Here is a 20,683-nt window from a genome sequence, read left to right as displayed (position 1 = left end):
GCAAAAGGTCTGACCAGCAGATTTATTATACTCACATAGACACAAACAACACCTGCTTTTAAATTTAAAGCAGCATCACACTGGAATAATGTGTCTCAATCACTCAGATCTGTTACTTCTTTTCATGACTTCAAGACGTCTTTGCTCAAATGTCCTTGTTCTTGTTTTTAACTGTATTTACCTTCATCTTTAATTACTATTTTGTACTTAACTATTTATTTATTTATTTATATTTTGTCTCCTCTCCCTCCCTGGCCTTCAGAGGTGATTCAGAGGTGAAGGTGAAACTTAAACCTGCATCATCATCCTTTAACCTTCCTGTTGTCTACGGATCAAATTTGACCGGTTTCAAATGTTTTTATATGAGAAATATGGATTTCTTTCATCTCATTGCCACAGAGTCGGTGCTGATGCTCAGTAGTTAAAGACAAATGTTCGGTAGTTGAAAACATGTTAAAAATGTTTGTTTCATGTTCACATTCTTTGGTAAAATGTAAAGTGTTCTCATTCAGTTATGTATCGAATGCGTTTGTCTTTTTGTCTTTGTACTTCCATCCAGCAGCTGTTTTTATATTGTTTATTTTGGTAAAACTGTTTATGTTCAGGATGCAATTCTTTGGCCCTGAAAGTTATAAAGGTCATGTTAAAAATATACAAACTTTCAGTATCTGCTTGAGCATTCATTCTGAAAAAAATATACAATCTACTGCCTGCGTTACCACATTTATACAGAACAGCCAATAAACTCAAATATGCTCAGAATGTTCCCCCAAATATAAAAAATATAAATAAACAAACATGCACACAAACACTCACAGTGTGATGTGATCTTTTGAAATGTAATGCAGATGGTTACTGAGTGAATTACTGTGTTCCTACTTACGATCAATAACAGGACTGTTGTCATCCTTCCCTAAACATAAACCCTTCATCATCACACACACATACATACATACATAGGATATACTGTATATATATAACTAATATATATCAATATTAATGTTGTGTTATTGTTCATGTTACTGTTATTATCTTTGATGCTTTGGCAATATTGTTCTTGAAACCTTTGTGCCAGTAAAGCCCTTCTGAACCACACAGCACCTTCTGAAATAATTAAAAGAATTAGCAAACGTAATCATAATCATAACTAAACTTAACGAATTGCCGGTTCTGGGTGTGGTGGACCCGATCCAGCATGCACGTGTGTGTGTGCAGGTCAGATCGGGCAGCAGGTACGGATCAGATAGTGACAGGACGATGCTGATCCTGGAAGTAGTCTGAAGCTCCACACTGATGACTAATCTAATCTAGATTAACAGGGAGACTGTAAAGACTGTCTAAAACACAGTTTCAGTATTGTGAATGCTTTCACTGCTTCTTTCTGCATACAGATCACATGAGACCAGGTCCAGATGAAAAACCACCTGTACTGTACTAGATTAACAAGTAGACTCCAGAGATTGTTCAAAACACAGAATCAGATTAATCAAAGCTTTGTTGTATTTGTGAAAACAGGAAAAAGTTACATTAGGACACACACACACACACACACACACACACACACACATATATATATATATATATCATATATTAGGGATGTGCAGAGGGCCCAGTATTTGTATTTGTATTTGTATCTGTATTTGTTGAGGCAGCAAAATTATTTGTATTTGTATTCGAATAAAAGTGGAAAGAGAAAAATCCTGTTTTTGTTTTTATTACGCTTTTAATTTTAGAAAATTAAAGATGAAAATTAAAGTGATGTCCAAATTAAGAAATATGTGTCATGTAGCAGGTGGATGTGACTCCCCTCACTGAGACCTGCTGATAGACGAAACAGCCCACTATTTATACTTTGCCGAATAACGTATTTGTTTTCGAGCACACCCCTAATATATATGTCTTTTAAGTCACTGAGTCTCATGGTTTTCTCTTTTAGATGTCAAATACAGAATACTGACTAAATGTCCTCTTACACATGTTCAGTGAGCTCTGTCAGTCAGGCTCTGTCTGCAGCGGCTCTCTGAGGTCGGCTTGGTGTGTCAGCATCTTGTAAGGGTCAATTATCCACTGGAACAACACATACAAAAGCTCATTCTAGACACTCGTGGAGATCATAAATATAACGTGTTAAAATATGTCACTATTGTAGTGGTTGTTGTTCAATAAGAGTATTTGTGGTCTGGAGGTGAATGAATGAGTAGAAGGTGATGTTTTGTGTCCTCCCCATTTGCCAGCGGTGGAAGATCCTTTACGTCAGTAAAAGTACAAACACAGTAATGTCAAAATATTCCATTACAAGTAAAAGTCCTGCATGAAAAATCCTACTGAAGTACATCAGTATTAGCAGCAAAATGTAGTTAAATCTTGAAAATAAAGGTTCTAATCTCCACACTAAATGTGTTCCAGTTTGAACTTTTTATCAGACAAACAGACACCAGGAGCCTCTGCTCCATGAAATCTGTCTGACTTCCAGAAATCTCCATTAAATCCTCATGTCTTATTCTAAGCAGCTGTAGTGCTGCCATCCCATATAAAAAGACAGAAGATGATATTTGGTACTGGAAAGTGTTACAGGGATGTTAAACAAAGCAGGTCAGCAGGCCGGAGTTTATGTGATATTTATGAACAGAAAGCTCCATCTCATTGAGCAGTGTCTGGTCTTTCACCTGCTCAGCCTCACCTGACTGGAACGGACCATCTACTCAGGCGACCACAGGCTGAGCTGGACTGATACAAACATACATATTTCTCTGTTACTGCTGACATGAGTGCACCAAAACAGTTTAATCCTTCCTACCTGAACGTGACAGAGCAGCTGATGATGCTCACTTGTTGTCACTATCAGTGATGAAGCAGCAGACCATCAGCCAAAAGATCACAGCAGGACTGAAGCTCCTCAACTAAACAACAACTGAAACCTGTATTTTATTATTTGTGCAACATGACTGATAAGTTAACACAAACATTGGACTGAAATTAGTGATTTAACATAAAAACATTGGTGATATTGGGAACCAGAACCAGTGAAAAGGGAGAGGAGCAACCGACAGAGGACCAACCAGGGGCCGCCAAAGACGCCACCATCTCGTTTCTTTCACAGCATCATGTGTTTGAGATTTGTATGAAATGATGCATTTCTTCTGATTACAATGACAGAAATCAGGTTTGTTGACTGAAAGTAGTTGCTGCTGGTTTAATGAGCGACTGTGAAAGAAGTGATGCCTTACTGTTACCAGTTTTCACACTCGTGTTTTGAGACTGAATAACTACACAACAGTGGTGGAAGAGGTTCTCAGGTCCTTTACTTAAATAAAAGTACTGAAGAAGAATATACACATTTGGGAAGAGACTTGATAATGAAGTGATGTTTGGGAACAACTCCTTGATCAACAAGATGCCAACTGTGTGTCTTTCCTGCTGATTTGACCTTTTTGATCCTGTCTGAATGCAGCAGCCCCTCCCCTTGATTTCACCTACCTGAGAGCCCCCCCCCCCTTTACTATGCTGCCTTGATCCTGTATGCAGATGCCCTCCCTCCCTACCTTTTGGTTACCAATTATTTGATCTTACGGTATAAAGTGTTTCCATTCCTTCTGCTGTGGGTCAGTCTACTGTATCAGATCAGCTCTGTGTCAGTAAGCTCACTTCCACCAACTTTGAAAAAGGACTTGAGATTCATACACGAAAAATACTTCATTACAAGTTAAAGTCCTGCATGAAAAATGACTTTTGTCTCCCCCTTCTGGCAGTGAGAGTAATTACAAAAACACCGCCAACGTGCTTATGTCACAGAAAAATACAAAGTTCTGATACAAAAATCAAAAGTTTTCCGTTTTTGGACTTTTTCTCTAATCTTTTTCTAATTCTTGCTGAAATATTAGATCATTTATTGAAATGAAAGCATGTGAGAAGTTTAGAGGGAAAAAAACACTATTTGGTGGAGCTGTTAACAACTCATAGACATGTGAAATGTGACTCACCAGACAACTGCTGACAAAAACATAACTTCAAGTATTATTTATTTATTTATGTATTTATTTCCTGGACGGTTCCCTTCATGCATGAAGCTGAGAGCTGCAGTGAAACTTCTACATCAGCTACATCTGTATATTTATGTAATCTGCAGCACTAACCAACCGTGACGATGCTCATGATGTCGGCACTTTACTGTCTGATTACTTCGGTGATGCCGGACCGCTGGTTACCCTGCTGCCTGACATTTCTCAACACTGTGTGTGTCTCTATATTTGAGAAGGACATGCAGAACAGGGTTTACACTTCTCAGCAGACCAGATATTGAATCTTTAATGAAAGCAGCGAGGGAGTCAGTCATGTCTGTTCATGTTCTATGTCTCTTTTTTTTTGTTTTTTTACTTTTTATCAGACAAAAAATTGACATTCTGCTCTGTTCGGATTTGAGAAGTTGCTCCAAACTCCATGATAACCTGAATTTCTTCTTGTTATTTTCTTTATTGTATATTTTGTGGAAGCAACATCAACATCCCAGCATGCAAAGTGCTCCTGGCGACAGCAGCCATTTAGCTCAAACTTTCTACCTTGTAGTCGGTCAGACGGAGGTCGGATCTTGTTCCCGCTACAAACAAACCGCTGCAGAGTTCATTTGCTTCTCACTTCCTCAAAAGCAAAGGTTTTCAGACTGTGAGCAGCAACCTGCGTCCAAACTCATAAACCGTCTTTGAGCCATAATGTACAGACATGATACACATATTTTTAGATTCAGTGTCACTTACACTTCATGAAGATATCATCATCATTGATGTGCATTGCAAATAAACTTCCATAAATCCACTTAGAAACCAGAGAACAAAGAAGCTGCAGAACCTGCCTGAGAGTCTTCACATGGAACAGGATTGAATGCTATGTTTGGAGGGAAACCGACCGATTTATTCAAAACATCTTCAGATCATCAGCGGTGCTACATCGTGCTCGGGAAGGTCAAGGGTCAGCAACAGGGGAGGAGCGGCTGAGATTGTCACTAAAATGAGAATAGCCGGTCCACCTTAAAGGTCAGTCCACCTTAACTGAGCCTGGAAAGGTTGTTGCTTCATAACGTGTTGCTGTCTTTTCAAACACTGAACTGCTGACAGATGTTTTACATTATTTTAACTTTACCAGTGTGCAGTCGGGTCACAACAGCCAGCGGTGGGTTTGGGTACTGGTTACTGCCTGAAACAATAATGATTCTGTTGAAGGTTACATTTTTTCAGTGATAATTTTGGCCTCTTAAAAGCATCACCTATGCTTCATATGTTTTCCTGCCTACTTCAAACTGGTGAGAAAAGCTCAGACAAAACAGAAAAATACAGGAAAACTCCCACATATGATAATTACCTGCTTTCAGGTACTTTAAGAATTATAAGACCACCAAAATAAAGGTGAAAATATAACATACAACACATAACCGCCTGCTTTGTATTGAGCATAAACCTAAATCTACCTCTTCAGCCTGATTAAGAATGATTTATACACATGATTAACTTTATTTTATTATATTCATGTTGTAAAGTTTTAAATGATCTTTTATTTTATCATTATTAATATTATTATTTTCTTATTTACTAATTCATTAATTACTTATGGATTTTATTTGTCTTGTTTTTTTAATCTGTTTTATCTTTTTTTTAAAAAATATTGTTTTATTTTCACTCTATTTTATTATTATTATAGTTTTTAAATCTAATTTATTTTACATTTTTATCATTTTTATTTCTCGTGTGCTTTAGTCTCACATTGTTTTACTGTTTACATTTGTTCTCTCTTATTATCAGCTTGTCAGTCATCTGTGAAGCACTTTGAGTTGCACTAACCTGTATGACAGGTGCTACACACATAAAATTTGATTGATTGATTGATTGATTGATACGGTATTCAACCTGTTTAGGTCAACAGATTTACTCCATTCTGCAGAGGAAAGGCTGTCAAACATTTTCCTGCAGAAGATCATTATAATTAGTCTTTACATGTGTCCCATCTGTTAGAACATGTGACCAAAAGCACGAACAGACACTTATTCTGATGTAATTACGGCAGATTTTCTTCACTTTTCTTACACATGTTTCTTGGAGATCCCACGTAAAGCTCCACCACCACCGGCAGCGATCTGTTCCTGAACAAAAAAACCAGTCATGAAAGTATGGAGATGATAGACAGTAAAGCCTGTTTGATAACTCATCAGATCGTGTATTACAGCAGCATAAGATAAAACCTCTAGCAGCTCAGATCTGGTGGCTCGGCTCCAACGCTGAACTGCATCTGATTACAGCCGAGGTCTGCCAGGAGGAGCCGCCGTGCCCCGTCTACCTTGAGACGTGTTTCGGTGATTAATTATGGGTATTTTTTTCATTTTACACTTGGAAATGTCAGCCAACTGATCAAGTAACAGCTACATAGTCCCATTTTTTGGAGAGCTCTTTATTCAGACTTAAGTTATGCATTAAATTAGTGAACTCAGTGAGAAGCCACTGGCTCCCTGAGCTCCGCTGACCTTTCATTGATAAAAAAATCGAGCTGTAATTGAATGCAGGAGCTTTGGAAAGCTGAATAGTTCCCCTCAGTTTACAGAAGTTACATATAATTATCTTTGTTTTGAAGAATGAGACAGAAAGAAAACATACAGAGATGTTTTATAATTATTCATCATGTTTAGACTCAGCTGCTGTTAAGAGATTAAAGATGATGGATAATAATCGTCTCTTGTGTAATGTTATTTAGTAATATAATATAAAGTATTTACAGAATACAAGTTACAAAGTGCTTCAAAGAAAAAGCAACAAGACAATTAGAATAAAACACTGAATAAAAATAAGGTTTAAGGTGAGTTGAACTCAAATTTAAAGTAAGTTTTGGTAAAAACATATAGTTTATTCATGGGGTTTGTTTTAACTTTATATATATACATATTTATATTTATATGGTAAAAAATGCACTCAGCAAAAAGAAGAAATTTAAAGGATCATTCTGGCAATTTTCTATATTTATCATCTTGTCTACTAATCTGTTGTGTGTGTATCAAAGCTCTTAAACTTTAAACTTGATGCAGCAGATTTAAACATTATATTCAAGAAGTGAAGAAGAAATGAAGGATCAGTGGAAATCACGTAAGATTCTGGCCAAATCAAAGTCAAATTAATATTACAGATTTGATATTATCTGTGATAAATACCAATAAATTCATCTTTTTTTGTTGTTGTTCAAAGTATTTCTTCATTAATTTTGTTTTTGTTTGTTTTTTTTGATTTGAAATAGTTTAATATATTGTAACAAAATCTCATCCTGCAAGTAACTCTAACCTCTCGCACCATTACAGATTTACAACATGACATCAAATCAATGGTAAGTCTGATAAAAGACTAATCAATTTTCTAATCGGTGTTCTAATAGCTGCAGTGTTAAACAGACTTTGCAACAAATCAGGTGGTGAAAGGACGACGCTTTTTATCGCTGATTTAAGACCAGGTTCAGTTTGCAGTATGTTACCATGGTGATGTAACCAGGTTAAAAGAGAGACACCTGCATGACATTGAAAACCCTGCAGGCTCAACACACCTCGCAAACCCACTAACCTCGCTTCATAGTAAAACCCTTCAGTTCTTTGTTGGTTTGGATCCAAACATGAGATTTGTGTTGACAAGCAGAAAAATATAGAAAATCACCAGAATGATCATTAAAGATTCATTAATTCTTAGTTAGTGCACGCTGTACTAGTGTGAAATGTTGTTGTGTTTTCTTTATATTCTTTATTATTTATAATTTGTTGATGTGTTTTATTAAATGGTGTGTTTTGCACCATCAGGGCTACAATCCATAAAAAAAAAATCATATCTATATTCTTTCTTAACAAAGTTCTTACATGCTTTACAGAGAAAAGACAAATGAAAACAATACATGAAATTGTCATCAAACACAGGAAATTAAAATGTTAAAAGCAGGTAATCAACAATAAGAATATTAAATATGCAGAAAATCTTTCACATAAAAGAATGTTTTACAGGATTTTACAGAAAAGGCATTTAGCGTCTCTGTGTGCAGCATGTGTGCAGGTAGAAATCCCTCAAGGACACTCTGACAGGAAGTGTGAAATGTGATGGACACGGCGGTTGTTGCTATCAAACATGTGACCTGTCATTTCTTCTAACCGCTCCTGTAATTACGGGAGCAGCTTCCCAGCATCTCCTCTGTGTGGCTGAAGCTGCAGCAGCATCTGGCAGCAGTGATTGCTCAAGTGTGAGCTTCATTATATCCCCTCTGATGGCTGAGTGCAACGTCCGAGCACAATCCAATACCACAATTCAATTACACACTAATAAGTTAACAAATTTGCACTTGCAGCATTTTTTTTTTCTACATGGAACCAAACAAGCAACGTTTAGTCTGAGCTTTGACACAAACGGGCTGAGAGTACGTGTCATTTATCAAATGTGTTTTGGCTCAGCAGGTGTCCTTGAGCGCTGAACTTGTTCACACTCTGAGTCACTCTGGGTGAGAGCGTCAGCCAAACGGCTAAAAAAAAAAAAAAAGAAAAGAATGAATGACCCGTCTTGTTTTTGTAATGTCACAGAGCCACATTCTTCATTTCTTTGAAGGTCGTTTTTACATCTTTGCAGCCTCGCTGCATCAAAGCTACAGAGACGGGAAGGTATGAGACTGAGAGGAGGCGGCGTGCAAAGATAAGTCATGACGGGTCACATGGAAACTCACAAACCTGGGAATGATTCCACTGATCAATACCTCTATATCAATACACAATTTAATCTACAGAACATTAGACAACAGTGAAAAATGTTCATCACAATAGTCATTTTAATAGTCAGTAAACACCATGACAATCATAGTTATGGTATTTAAATCAAATCCCTCGCATTTAATTGGACAGCTATGAAGTGGGCGGGGCTTAGAGCTACAGAGGCCTGTTGGCTCCACATACGACTCCTCACCTGCTGTTAGATCAGGAGGACGAGGGAGAGATGAAGGAATCAGACCTCAGCGGCCACATCGTCTCTCCCCAGAGCTCAAACAATATCACCGGTCCAGATCATCTCCCCACAGACTGGTTCATCCGATGATTGTACAACATTCATTTGAATCTGCTCACATTTTCTTGATCTGTCTGAAGCACAGAGACTATAGAGACATTTTCTATGTTTACATTTATATGTTTTTTCAACTATTTTATCCCATATTATCAAAGCTCAAGCCTTGCTTGAACTGTTGAGTCCTCGCATCAAATCCCAGTCTTTCACACATCTCTCACCTACTGCTAAAAAAAAAAAAAAGTAAGCCATTGTAAAGCTTTACTCATATTGAGGTCCCTCTTTATTCACCTTATATATTATTTCTGCTTTTTGCTCTTTGTTCCCTTTGACATGTAGAAATGTTGGAGTGACGTAATGATTAGAGGGAGCAGTAGGACTGCAATGAGGGCCTTGAATTTTGAACATAGACTGACTGTGACTCACTTTGGGTCTTAATGTTTAGAGAAGAAAAACCAGATCTACAAATGACACCTTCACAAGGAAAAAAAACATGGATGCTACATATGCAATTTACAAAGTTGTGGTCTAAAACAAATGTATTGGGAGACAGCTTCCAATGATTTTAAGGTGGATTTACAGCCTTTATTATAGCTACCTTCAGAATTAGAAATTAAATTACTTATTTATTACTTTTCTAAAATAATGTGTTGCACATGTTGTCAGCCCTCACAAATAAGTGTAAATCACTTTTTTAATGATGCACAGCAGGAAAAAAGGGTTTCAGCCTGAGGCTTTCCTCAGCATTAGGATGGAACATAGGATACAACAAACATACATTTTTATCACCATTTGATTTGATATGTAGCCCCAACACCAATATGTTGTGCATCAAGACCTAAATACAATAGCTTTCTGTAGCCTCGAGCACCTTATAAGTGTCAGGTTCTGAAGAATGACGGCAGTGTTCACACAATATATAAGAAATATCCCTCTGAAGAAGAGTGTCAGACGGATATGTTGGATAGTTGCTTGTAATTACTGTCAAATACTATTTATATACAGTAAATCTCATACATTAATTGGAAAAGTCTGTGGACAGTTTCTTGTAATTACTTTCAAATAATGTTTATATGAAGTAATGATTATTGAAATTATGTTTTTGTATGCCATTTTCACATGATACTATTTTTTGTACAGTATAAAACCAGTATTTACCAGGAATTGACTGTAAATAGACGAGACAATCACATACAATTAAAGCCTAAAGCTCTCAAGATACCATTAATGGCTGTTCAAGGAGGATAATTTGAATATGATTTTACGTAATTTTTTTGTGTTTTACATCTGGAAATCTGTGCTTTGATTGGGCGGTCTTAAGGATAAACTGGATAATTCTATGAAGTTACAACAGAATACTGTAGAAAACAAGCCATTATTTAAATTAGGTAATTTTAAAGTATTTCTTCAATGTTTTTCATTTTTTTGTGTAAAGCTCTCGGGGCACCCGTCACCTTGTGGTTGTGGTTGTTGTTGTTGTTGTCAACACACAATTTGTGTGTTTCAATTAACAACTGAATACTCAACAGCTGGTCAAATCACTTGCATGTAAGTGGACAGTCTATTGGCAGAAACAAACACATTACTGTTCTTGGTTTCATTACATAATGTTTGTGTGGTACCTGTGTTGGTGAGGAGCTTGGTGGCCTCCAGTAGCTTCTCTGTTTAGACTCCAGGTTCATAATTATCCATTTCAGAGGTGATCGGGTGGAAGACTCTGGCAGCACGGCCTCGGATAGCCCCAGCAGTACGATCCAAACCGTCAACATCTTTCTCCTGCAGAGCGATGACACTTATTCAGGTCCTCTAGCATGTGGTTCCCTGGGACATAAAACAATGATGCAGTTAGTTGTATGTTTTTAGTCAACCACCTTGTTGCAAACATGCCACGTACCTGCCTGGATACAAAGGTTAGAAGGAAGTGCAGGAATATATTCATTTTTTTAACCTGAGACATATTTTTTCCACAAACCTTGTTACTTGACATAATTAGTCAGACAGTATTTACAACAGTGAATAAACAGCCGTTTGAATTGTGACTTCAAATGTTAAGACAAATTATACAACTTCAAAGTGTTTCTTTCAAACCGTGTCTAACTTTATTAACATTATAGATGAATGATGCTAAACATTTGTACACAATTATAAAGTAATTGAACAAAGTATGGAGTTTATTCAGGTAGTTAAACATTCAAAAGTCATTTAAAATGTAAATATTCAAACTAGTGTAGTCTGTCTGAACACAAATAAAGACAAAATATATCAACATGCTCCTCTAACTGTTGCATGTCAAACCATGCTGGGACGACTGAACTGGAAAAATGTTATGGTTAAAGATCAATGGGACAGTTTTAGTGGGTGTATGTCTGTAATCTAAGAATCTGATGGTTTGGTACAGTACATCGTAATTGTTGCCATGAACTAATGCTCACCACATGATTGTAACCAAATAACTGCATCTAATATCAGCGTCTGTTTGTTTTTTAAAATTGGTATTTTCCATTAAAAAACCCTTATTAATGTCCCTCTAATGCAAGTTGTAACGAGACTGTCCAAGTGTGTGTTTATAAAAGTTTGTAATGAGCGAATGACTGACTGAGAAAGTGACTGAGTCACTAAGAGTAACCAAGACTAACTCAGTGAGTAACTGAAGAGTGTGGCTGAGAGACTGATTGTGTTGGTGGGTGAGAGGGTTCACTGTCCCATTCAGAAGTCCATTAGTTTCTTTAGGAGACTGAACACACAAGGGTTGACTGATGTCATCTTTCTCCATCTTCAGTGAAAGGACGGGGTGCCTCTCAGTGTTTATCCCTGTGAACCACCTGAAAAACAAAAACAGTGTGTATCATAAACTGTAGTAGTATAAATAGCACACTTCAGACACTGAAGGACTGGGATATTACTGCAGATTGCTGCTGTGTTTCATATAGGCCACTAGAGTAATAAATCTACAAGTACACAACACTACACAGACAGTGATGGGATATTATCGACATAAAATTAAGTTATTTGGGCATGTTGTCATATAACACAAAGTAAAATGAAACTCACTGTGTAATTTGGAGCATCAGAATCACAAGTGCAGCTCCGCTCTCAGAAATGTTGACTTGCTGCTGAAACAAGACATTATTTTAGCAACAGTACAGATGTGGTAGTTAGCAAAACTGATTTCAAAACTGAACTCCTGCATCTTCAGTCCTATGCCTTTTACATTTCAACAGAATTAAATTCACTTCAGGAAAACAATTTGAGCAAAAACTCCAAATCATCAAGATTGGTCAGAAAATCGGAAAGAATCTCAAAGAATAGATCACAGGCTTAAGGAAAAAATATATATACACCAGTAAAATAGCTTTTAGTTTGATGTTGTGATTGGATGACACGGTACCAAATCATTATCATGACAAAAGCAAGGACATATAGCACAATTCAAACTGACTGGAAATGTAATGTATTTTGACAATGGTACCAAGCAAAGCAAAGAGGAACTCACCTGGTGATTTACTGGATGAAGATGGGTGAGAAAAAAAACAGTCATACGCCGCCGTCCAGGTGCACATGTGCCAACTCTGCTGTTACGAGCTGCTACAACAGTGTGATCGCTTGCAGTAATCACACTAATTATCAGCCTTGACCTACAGTATTACATACACACATGCTGACGCTCACACAGTTTGGACATGAGGATAAAAGGACAGCAATCAGAGGTATGTTTTAAATGTGATTTTCTCTGCATCAGGAGCAGTATATCTGTATATCTGTATTGAATTATTCAAGAATATGTAGACTCAGTGTTCTTTATGTACTGAGCTATTACCAGACTGAGAATCTGTCTGAACCCTGTTCAGACCAGAAATGGTCTGTATTAGTGTTGGCATGTTGCTTCAGGTAGCAGTGAGCTGATGAAATATGATACAAGAAGTCCAGTTTGAGGGATAGATCCATGTGTTTTGAGACTATTCAGATGCCAAAACACTGCATAGCACTTTATAATACTGCAAGTCAGTATTTTACAACCCTGGCAAGTTTGTTAAGTCTGGAAACATGACAGCAAACATTATTATATATATAATTCTCAAACACTGGCTTGGGCAACGATGGTTGTTAAAAAAAAAATGTTTTAAAAAATAACAGAACCATCATAATTATAGTATTTTTTGGGAAATTACATTAGTCGAACTGTTACACTGTTTTGTGCTTGATGTTTGTGTGATGTATAATTATTTGTATAATAATTATTACTTTTTCATTTTCAGTCTAGAACAAAATGTTCATGAACATGAGATGCACTCTGGCCCTTCGTAGTCTTCCGGTGTATCAGCGCGAGGCGTCTCTGAGTTCTTCAAGACCAGCAGTGTAACTTCTCAGTACACTCACAGAAATGTCAACATCTATCAGTACAGTGTTGACATAACATATTGTATGGGAAACGAACTTGAACGCCTCCTGTAGCATTCTCAAAATTTAAGTAGATTCAAGGATAGGTTTGGACTTTTTCAAGTGTATCTCAATACAATATTCAAATGTCAAATGTATGACGACAAAGTTATTAGTGGGCAGAAATTATTCGTCCTATCTCCATAATAGCTGTAAAGCGGTCAGTTCCTATCAGGTAGGATGAGTCTCTAACCGGTCTGCAGAATTACATTGAGTGTGTTTTGCCAGTTATCAAGTGGCTCCACATGATCACAGCTGATGGAGGCTACTGTCCAGTGAGAGCTTGATTCTAACTGCTGCTAACTGGATGAGACGTCCCAAACTGATTTACTGCTTCATATGATGTTCACTGTCTGTGTAGATTAGTCACTGCATAAACGCCCATCTATAGATGCCTGTTTTTTGTCTAGCTGTCAACATATCCACATTTCTATTTATTTTTTGAGACGTTGAGTGTACAAACCCGTTGATGAGGAGGTTCACTCAGTGCAACACCTGCTGGTCATTTTTTGTAACTACTTTTGGCATGCTTGCTGTTGGTTCTATGTCATTGATCTCTGTAATTACTGAGAGCTCATAGTACCCTATTACCCCACTGGAAAACTGCACTCTTTCCTTTTTGATAAAGCTTATAGTTGGACCAGCCCTTAGTTATGCTGCTGTAGGCCTAGACTGCCGGGGGACTTCCCATGATGCACTGAGCTCCTCTCTCCTCCTCTCCATCTGTATGTATTCATTTACCATTAATGCATGTTACTAACTTGACTTCTTCCCCGGAGTTCTTTGTGCTTTCTCATCGGCAGGAAACCTCATGGACCGCACTGACATGGGGATGTCCGTCTCCTGCTGTTCCTGCTGTTGCTAGTCATGTATCTATTGTTATTGTTGTTGCTGTTGTTGTTCTGCTTCTCTGACCCACTGTGTACAGTACTGTAAATATATTTAACAGCCCAGTCTCTGTAGGGGTGGATGGCATTTTTTTAAATATCTTTCCTCCTGTTTCTGTTAAGTTAGGAGTTATGTCAGTGATTTGTATTTTTGGTTTCTTTATGTTTAAATAGGTAATTTTAGGTTGATTAGCTTTAGCCTGATTAGCCTTTTGTTTGTTGTTTTGCTGTTAACTCACCCTGAAACCACAACTATGAAATAAACATTTAAAGGCTGCAAAATCCCTTGTTGCTGCTTTTTTTTTTATTGGCAGCTGGGGAGAGGGAGTGTCATTTTCATGTTGCGCCAGGGTTTCTCTTAGGCCGGGTCATAACAATATATTTTTAAATTCTTCTGCTTCTCCCAATTAAAGGCCCCTAGAGGCCCCTCTACTTAGCAGTGTGTGGGCTTGTATAGACCGTCTTTGACTGACATCTTCTCTAAAGAAGTAAAACACATTTCCAATCCACTGGAGATAGAAATATGAACGTATATTCAGACTATACAATATATATCTAAAAAAACACAGCAGTAGAGTCGACAAAAGAGTCATTAAGTTTCATTCAGCGTATTCTGCTCATTCGTCGCTCACCACAGTTGGATCACTCATTCAGTATACAGCAGGTTTAAATGTTAAGTGTGTTCATAATGGAAAAGTGACAATGTGCAATGCACAAAACAAATTGAGGGAGCTACAAAAAATATCCCTCTGAAGAAGAGTGTCAGATGGATATGTTGGGTAGTTGCTTGTAATTACTGTCAAAGACTATTTATATACAGTAAATCTCACACTGCTTTTTGTAAGACGTCAAAAGCCAAAAAGGTTGGAAACCACTGGTTTCATCTTTAACAATGTGTTGTATTTTAAAAGCTTGTTATATTATCCATTGTGTCAAATCTTCATCTGAAAAGTAACTAAAGCTGTCAAATAAATGTAGTGGAGTAGAAAGTACAATATTTCCCTCTGAAATGTAGAAAGTAGCATCACATGGAAATACCAACCCAACCACCAGAATAAAATGTTGGCATTATATGTTTCTACAAACCACGGATACACTGAATGTCTACATGTCAATGTTGGTCGTTATCAGTAGAATAATGATGTTTTATGATGCAACAACGCTGTGGTTCAGGTCTGGTTAGGTTTAGGCGCAAAAACCACTTGGTTAGGGTTAGGGGGACATCAAGGTTTGGGTTAAAATAAAAAATAAAATGAAATAAAAACGGCTGCAAATGTCCCGACGTCTCGCTAGAAACACCTGGTTTTGTCGGCTGAAACAGGAAGTGGGCATCGATTTCAAGGTGGTCTTGAACCATGCTCTCTGCTGATTTCCAACTTTCTGCCAAGAAACTTACTAACCACCCACTGACCCCTCCTCCTCCTCCTCTTCCTCCTCTTCCTCCTAAAAGGAAAGTCAGCTCATATAGATCTCATGTGAACTACGTCACTTTAGAAATGTTGATATGATACGTATTACATGTGGTGAAACGTAAGATATTCAACGTATCCGTGGTTTGCAGAAATGTAAAATGCCAAAGTTTTATTCTGGTGACCAGGCTGCAAAAACTCAAAGTACAAGTACCTCAAAATTGTACTTATGTACATCACTTGAGTAAATATATGTAGTTCTTTTCCACCACTGGTGATGTGTGACGGTTTTGGAAATCTCCTGCCGATAGAGGCGCCAGATTACAAAACGCTCCTATGTGTCGTTCTGGAGTCACGTGATCAAAGCACGTTTTTCATCGTTTAATTTGAAGGATTTGTTGACAAATATATATATATTTATATTTTCCTTTTGTTTGCTCAAAAGTCACTCATTAACAAAGAAATGTGATTTTGGATTTTTGAGAGAAAGATTAATCACAACTATAGATCATTTTAAAATTAATAACTTTAAGCTGCTTTACAGCTGGAGTCTAAGAAATTCTGATAAAATTGGGAAAAATGAAGCCGATAAAACAACGTTAATATGTTTATGAGCTGCTAAAGATGATCCCAAATACATCGGGTTAATTTCTGGGAACAGAAGCAACAGACTCTATTGTGTTTTATTCTGTTCTGTTCTTTTGAATGCAGCCATTCATGACAACACGAGCTATTCATAATTCAAAAGAAAAAAGGATGATTTTTTTTTTTTCCTTCAGTGTGTTTGTGCATATTGTTTTGGCAGCCTGTACCTCACACTGATAATTACACGAACGCGCGTGGGTGGACTGTGCGCGTGTGTGTTGCGTGACTGTATGTGCGTGAGTGCACGAGAGAGAGAGAGAGAGAGAGAGAGAGAGAGAGAGAGAGAGAGAGAGGTTTTTTTTTTTTGCTCTTCCAGCTTTGAGAGCAGAAAGAAGATTTCTTCTTTTGTTGCGGTTATTCGGACACTTTCAGCGCTGAAATACTGAAACCCACAAATACTGCACTTGTTCTGGTCCTCTAGATGCAACATCTGATCGCAGACAGGTGACTGGACCCGGGCAGGGAGAAGAAGGAGGAGGAGGAGGAGGAGGAGGAGGGATGAGGAGTCTGTCACAGACTGCTTGGCTCTGAGCGCAGCGCAGTTATTTCGTGCCGTCAGTCAGCGGTGCGTGCTGCTGCGCGGCTCCAGCTTCTTCTCCTTTTGGTCTTTTTGTCTTCACGTCTTGTTTTCAGGCTCGAGAAAAGTGTTAAACCTGCCTGGTGTTTATCCGCAGGTGTGACCACATTTATTATTTTTTTAAGTATGCCATCAGTGCCGAACGTGGGCTGGGTTATTCACATCTCCAAAGACGGAATACCGGGATAGCCTATAGGAGTTAACGGAGTGCCCGTTTTTTCTCTTCCTCGCTGCCCTTTATGAGCGACTGATTGTGTGATTTTCTTTCTTTGTTTCTTTTCCTCTTAAATCCCGGAATGGGTGATCAAGCAACAAGCGACCGCGGCTGTGTGCAGCAGCAGCAGCAGCAGCAGCAGCAGCTCTGCGCACACTTCAGAGGAATAACGCATTGGTGAATCAGTCGCTGAGGTTTGTATGTTTGTGTGCATTAAAGCTTCACCTGCGGGAATTACAGCTGTCAGATTAACCTGCACCTGCCTTTATTTTCGAGTGAACGGGCGGTTTTCTCTGCTGGATCGAGGACAAGAATGAACTCGGCTGCTGGATTCGGAAAACTATCCTAAAAAGTGCCTCCACCTTGCAGTGGTTCTACATTTTTTCCAGTCGGAGTCTGTGGCGGAGCCGCTTTCTTTTAACTCGCGAGGGAAACAGATCCAATCATGGCCCGACACTGTCATAACATCCCTCAACTCAAACCGTGCGTAACGTTCCGGGTGTTGTGGATGCTTCATGCTTTCCTGGACCTGGCCGGCTCCCAGGAGATTTACGCGCCGCACTCGATCCGGGTGGAGGGCGACGTGACGCTGGGGGGGCTCTTCCCAGTGCACGCCAGGGGGGTCCCGGGGATGCCGTGCGGTGACATCAAGAAGGAAAACGGCATCCACCGGCTGGAGGCGATGATGTACGCGCTGGATCAGATCAACAGCGACGACGAGCTGTTGCCCAACGTCACGCTGGGCGCGCGGGTCCTGGACACCTGCTCCCGGGACACGTACGCGCTGGAGCAGTCGCTCACTTTCGTCCAGGCGCTCATTCAGAAGGACACGTCGGACGTCAGGTGCACCAACGGGGAGCCGCCGGTGTTCGTGAAGCCCGAGAAAGTTATCGGGGTCATCGGAGCGTCGGCGAGCTCCGTGTCCATCATGGTGGCGAACATCCTTCGCTTGTTCCAGGTAAGAGCGGAACCCACCGTACTCTGATTACATATCTACCAGCATCATCATTAAAGTCAGCCACACGCTTCATATGTTCCTATGTAACCCCCTCCCCCCCAATATCTCACAGAAGCTAGACCCCCCCCCCTCCCACACACACACACACACACACACACACACACACACACACACACACACACACACACACACCCCGCATTGGCTGCGGTATGAGCCTGTCAGCTGGCGTGTGAGTGGAGTGAAGCCGGGTCAAGTTGGCTCAGCAGGCTTGATGACTGTAATGGATCCTTTACACTTAAATACAATACAGCGGCAATAACTGCAAATCACACGTTTGTAAGGGATGTGTGTGTGTGTGTGTGTGTGTGTGTGTGTGTGTGTGTGTGTGTGTGTGTGTGTGCGCGCGTGTGTGTGGTCTGTCATAAGCTACTTTTGGGGACTTGGGACCAGTTCACTGGGGACAGCTTGTCCAACTGGGGACAAACGCCGTGTCCCCAGTTGGGAAAAAGGCTGATTTCTGGGTCAGTGGTTCTGGTTAGTCTCCAGGAAATGAATGTAAGTCTATGTAATGTCCCCGGAAGTGACCATGATCATATATGTGTGTGTATGTGTGAGTGTTCTTGTTTTACTATCCTTGTAGAAACAGCTCTTATTTTTTTGTGACAAAAGTTTAGTTGAACATAAATACATATAATTACATCTGCACAAGTGTGCGTGTACGTATCAATGCTGTATCTACGGAATATATGCATATGTGTACACATACATACATACAACACACACACACACACACACACACACACACACAATGTGAAGTAGGAATGTCACATTCAAGTAAAATGATGCAAAAACATTCTCAACCCATAAATATTATAATATTATAGATTTACTGAATCTGTTGCTTGTTTTAGTTTCTTTACTGTTTGTCTCACAACAGCTTTTAAGGATCATGGTAAACATTGCTCTCGGTCAACATGTTTGCTTTTAAATGGATCATTTTTACTCTATTTTAAGGTAATTTCACTGACATAAACTCATCTCGACATCATTTTGTCCTCCTGTTTGTCAACACTGTGTTTCTGTCATTTTGCTCTCTCGCTCTGTTCTGTTCAACATCTCTCTCCCGTCTGTGTGTCCTGGGAGAGAGAGAGAGAGAGAGAGATCCCTCCTCTGTTGCTCTTCCTGAGCTTTCTAACATTTTTTTCCCATTAAAGGGTTTTTTTTTTTAGGTAGTTTTTCCTTATTTGAATCAAAGGTCTAAGGACAGAGGATGTTTTATTGCTGTACAGATTGTAAAGCCCCCTGACCTGACTCATAGACACACACAGATCTAAATGATGCCATCACAAGACCAGTCTGTAGGATTAAGTGATACCTAGCGCCCCCCCCCCCCCCCCCCCCCCCCCTCGCTCTGGGCTACTGTAGAAACATGGCAAGTGCCAAGTCTGTTCTGCTAGATGCCACTAAATCTTCCACACTGGTCCTTTACTAGCTGGAAGAGGAGAAGAAGCAGGTTGCTGTCAACTGGTTGACGTCATGTTGTCCAATCAGCTGGCAGCGATCCTTTCAAACAGTCCAATCATAGGACCTCACCTGTAGCTCGTCACACACGTGCACGCGCTCAGACCGGGATCTGAAATGGTGTGGCCAAGAGGAGGAGGAGGAGGAGGCGGGACAGGAAACAGCGCGGGCAGGGTTGTAAACATGACCTGCAGGAGTTAGCATTGCTAGCGTGCTAACAACAACAGTCCACAAAACTGTGAATTATTCAGCATCTTATCAAACACTTCACTGTCATTAACTTCTGTCACACAAGTCAAACAGCATCTCTTCTTCTCTGCAGTTTCAGCAGCCTGAGGCATGAATGAGAAGTGATTTTCAGTGCGACTGCACCAGGAAGCAAAGAGGAGGAGAAAGAACTGTCAAAATGAAATACCAAAACAAATATAACTCATAACAATGCTTTTTATTGATATTGTTATTGTGAGATTTGAATCTTTTCACCTGGTCAAAAGAAGGAAAATAAATTGAAACACGTCCCAAAGCGGCACTTTCCCTCTATAAAATGATGTTTTGATTGGATGAGGTTGAGTTTGGAGACAAAGAGGGAGGAGTGATGCTTGTTGGAACAAATCATCCTTTTTCTCCTTCACTCTGCTAAAAACCCCCCTCGCAGGATTTCAGCAGCTCTTCACAAAGTCTTAATACGTCTCATAATTAGAGGGAATTACTTGAAGTTGTCTGTCTATCTCTCTCCTCGTAGCGCCGACTGTCTCTTATCTAATTCTTATTATGTTAAAGGTTTTCAATAACATGAAATACAGCGTAAAGCCCCGATTTCTTTGAATTCTTTCAGATGTAGTATTTGACCTGGTTCACTGTTTATTTCAGTCATTCTAACTCGCTTTAACCCTTCGGATCCCAGACTGCTTTCGCTCCCTTTATTCACAGGCTTATATTAGAATCACATGACATATATGATGTTATTTTCAGAATAAAATGCCAT

At 39.2% G+C, this 20,683-nt stretch overlaps 1 protein-coding gene across 2 annotated transcripts in view; it reads left to right on the top strand.

Annotated features, from left to right (window-relative positions):
* The first annotated feature begins 16,816 nt into the window (after positions 1-16,816).
* grm7 (glutamate metabotropic receptor 7) overlaps positions 16,817-20,683 on the top strand; it is a 324,109-nt gene continuing 320,242 nt past the window's right edge. Inside the window, exon 1 of one of the 2 annotated variants that reach the window (XM_067586129.1) lies at positions 16,817-18,177. In XM_067586129.1, the coding sequence (XP_067442230.1) occupies positions 17,665-18,177 (513 nt within the window). In that variant the 5' untranslated portion in view covers positions 16,817-17,664. The remainder of the gene's footprint in view (positions 18,178-20,683) is intronic. The other variant, XM_067586128.1, reaches the window with a different exon arrangement.

Source organism: Thunnus thynnus, chromosome 4, assembly GCF_963924715.1.
Source record: "Thunnus thynnus chromosome 4, fThuThy2.1, whole genome shotgun sequence".
Classification (NCBI taxonomy): domain Eukaryota; kingdom Metazoa; phylum Chordata; class Actinopteri; order Scombriformes; family Scombridae; genus Thunnus; species Thunnus thynnus.
Note: the sequence above shows the minus strand (reverse complement) of the source record. Positions and strands in the feature narration are given on the sequence as shown.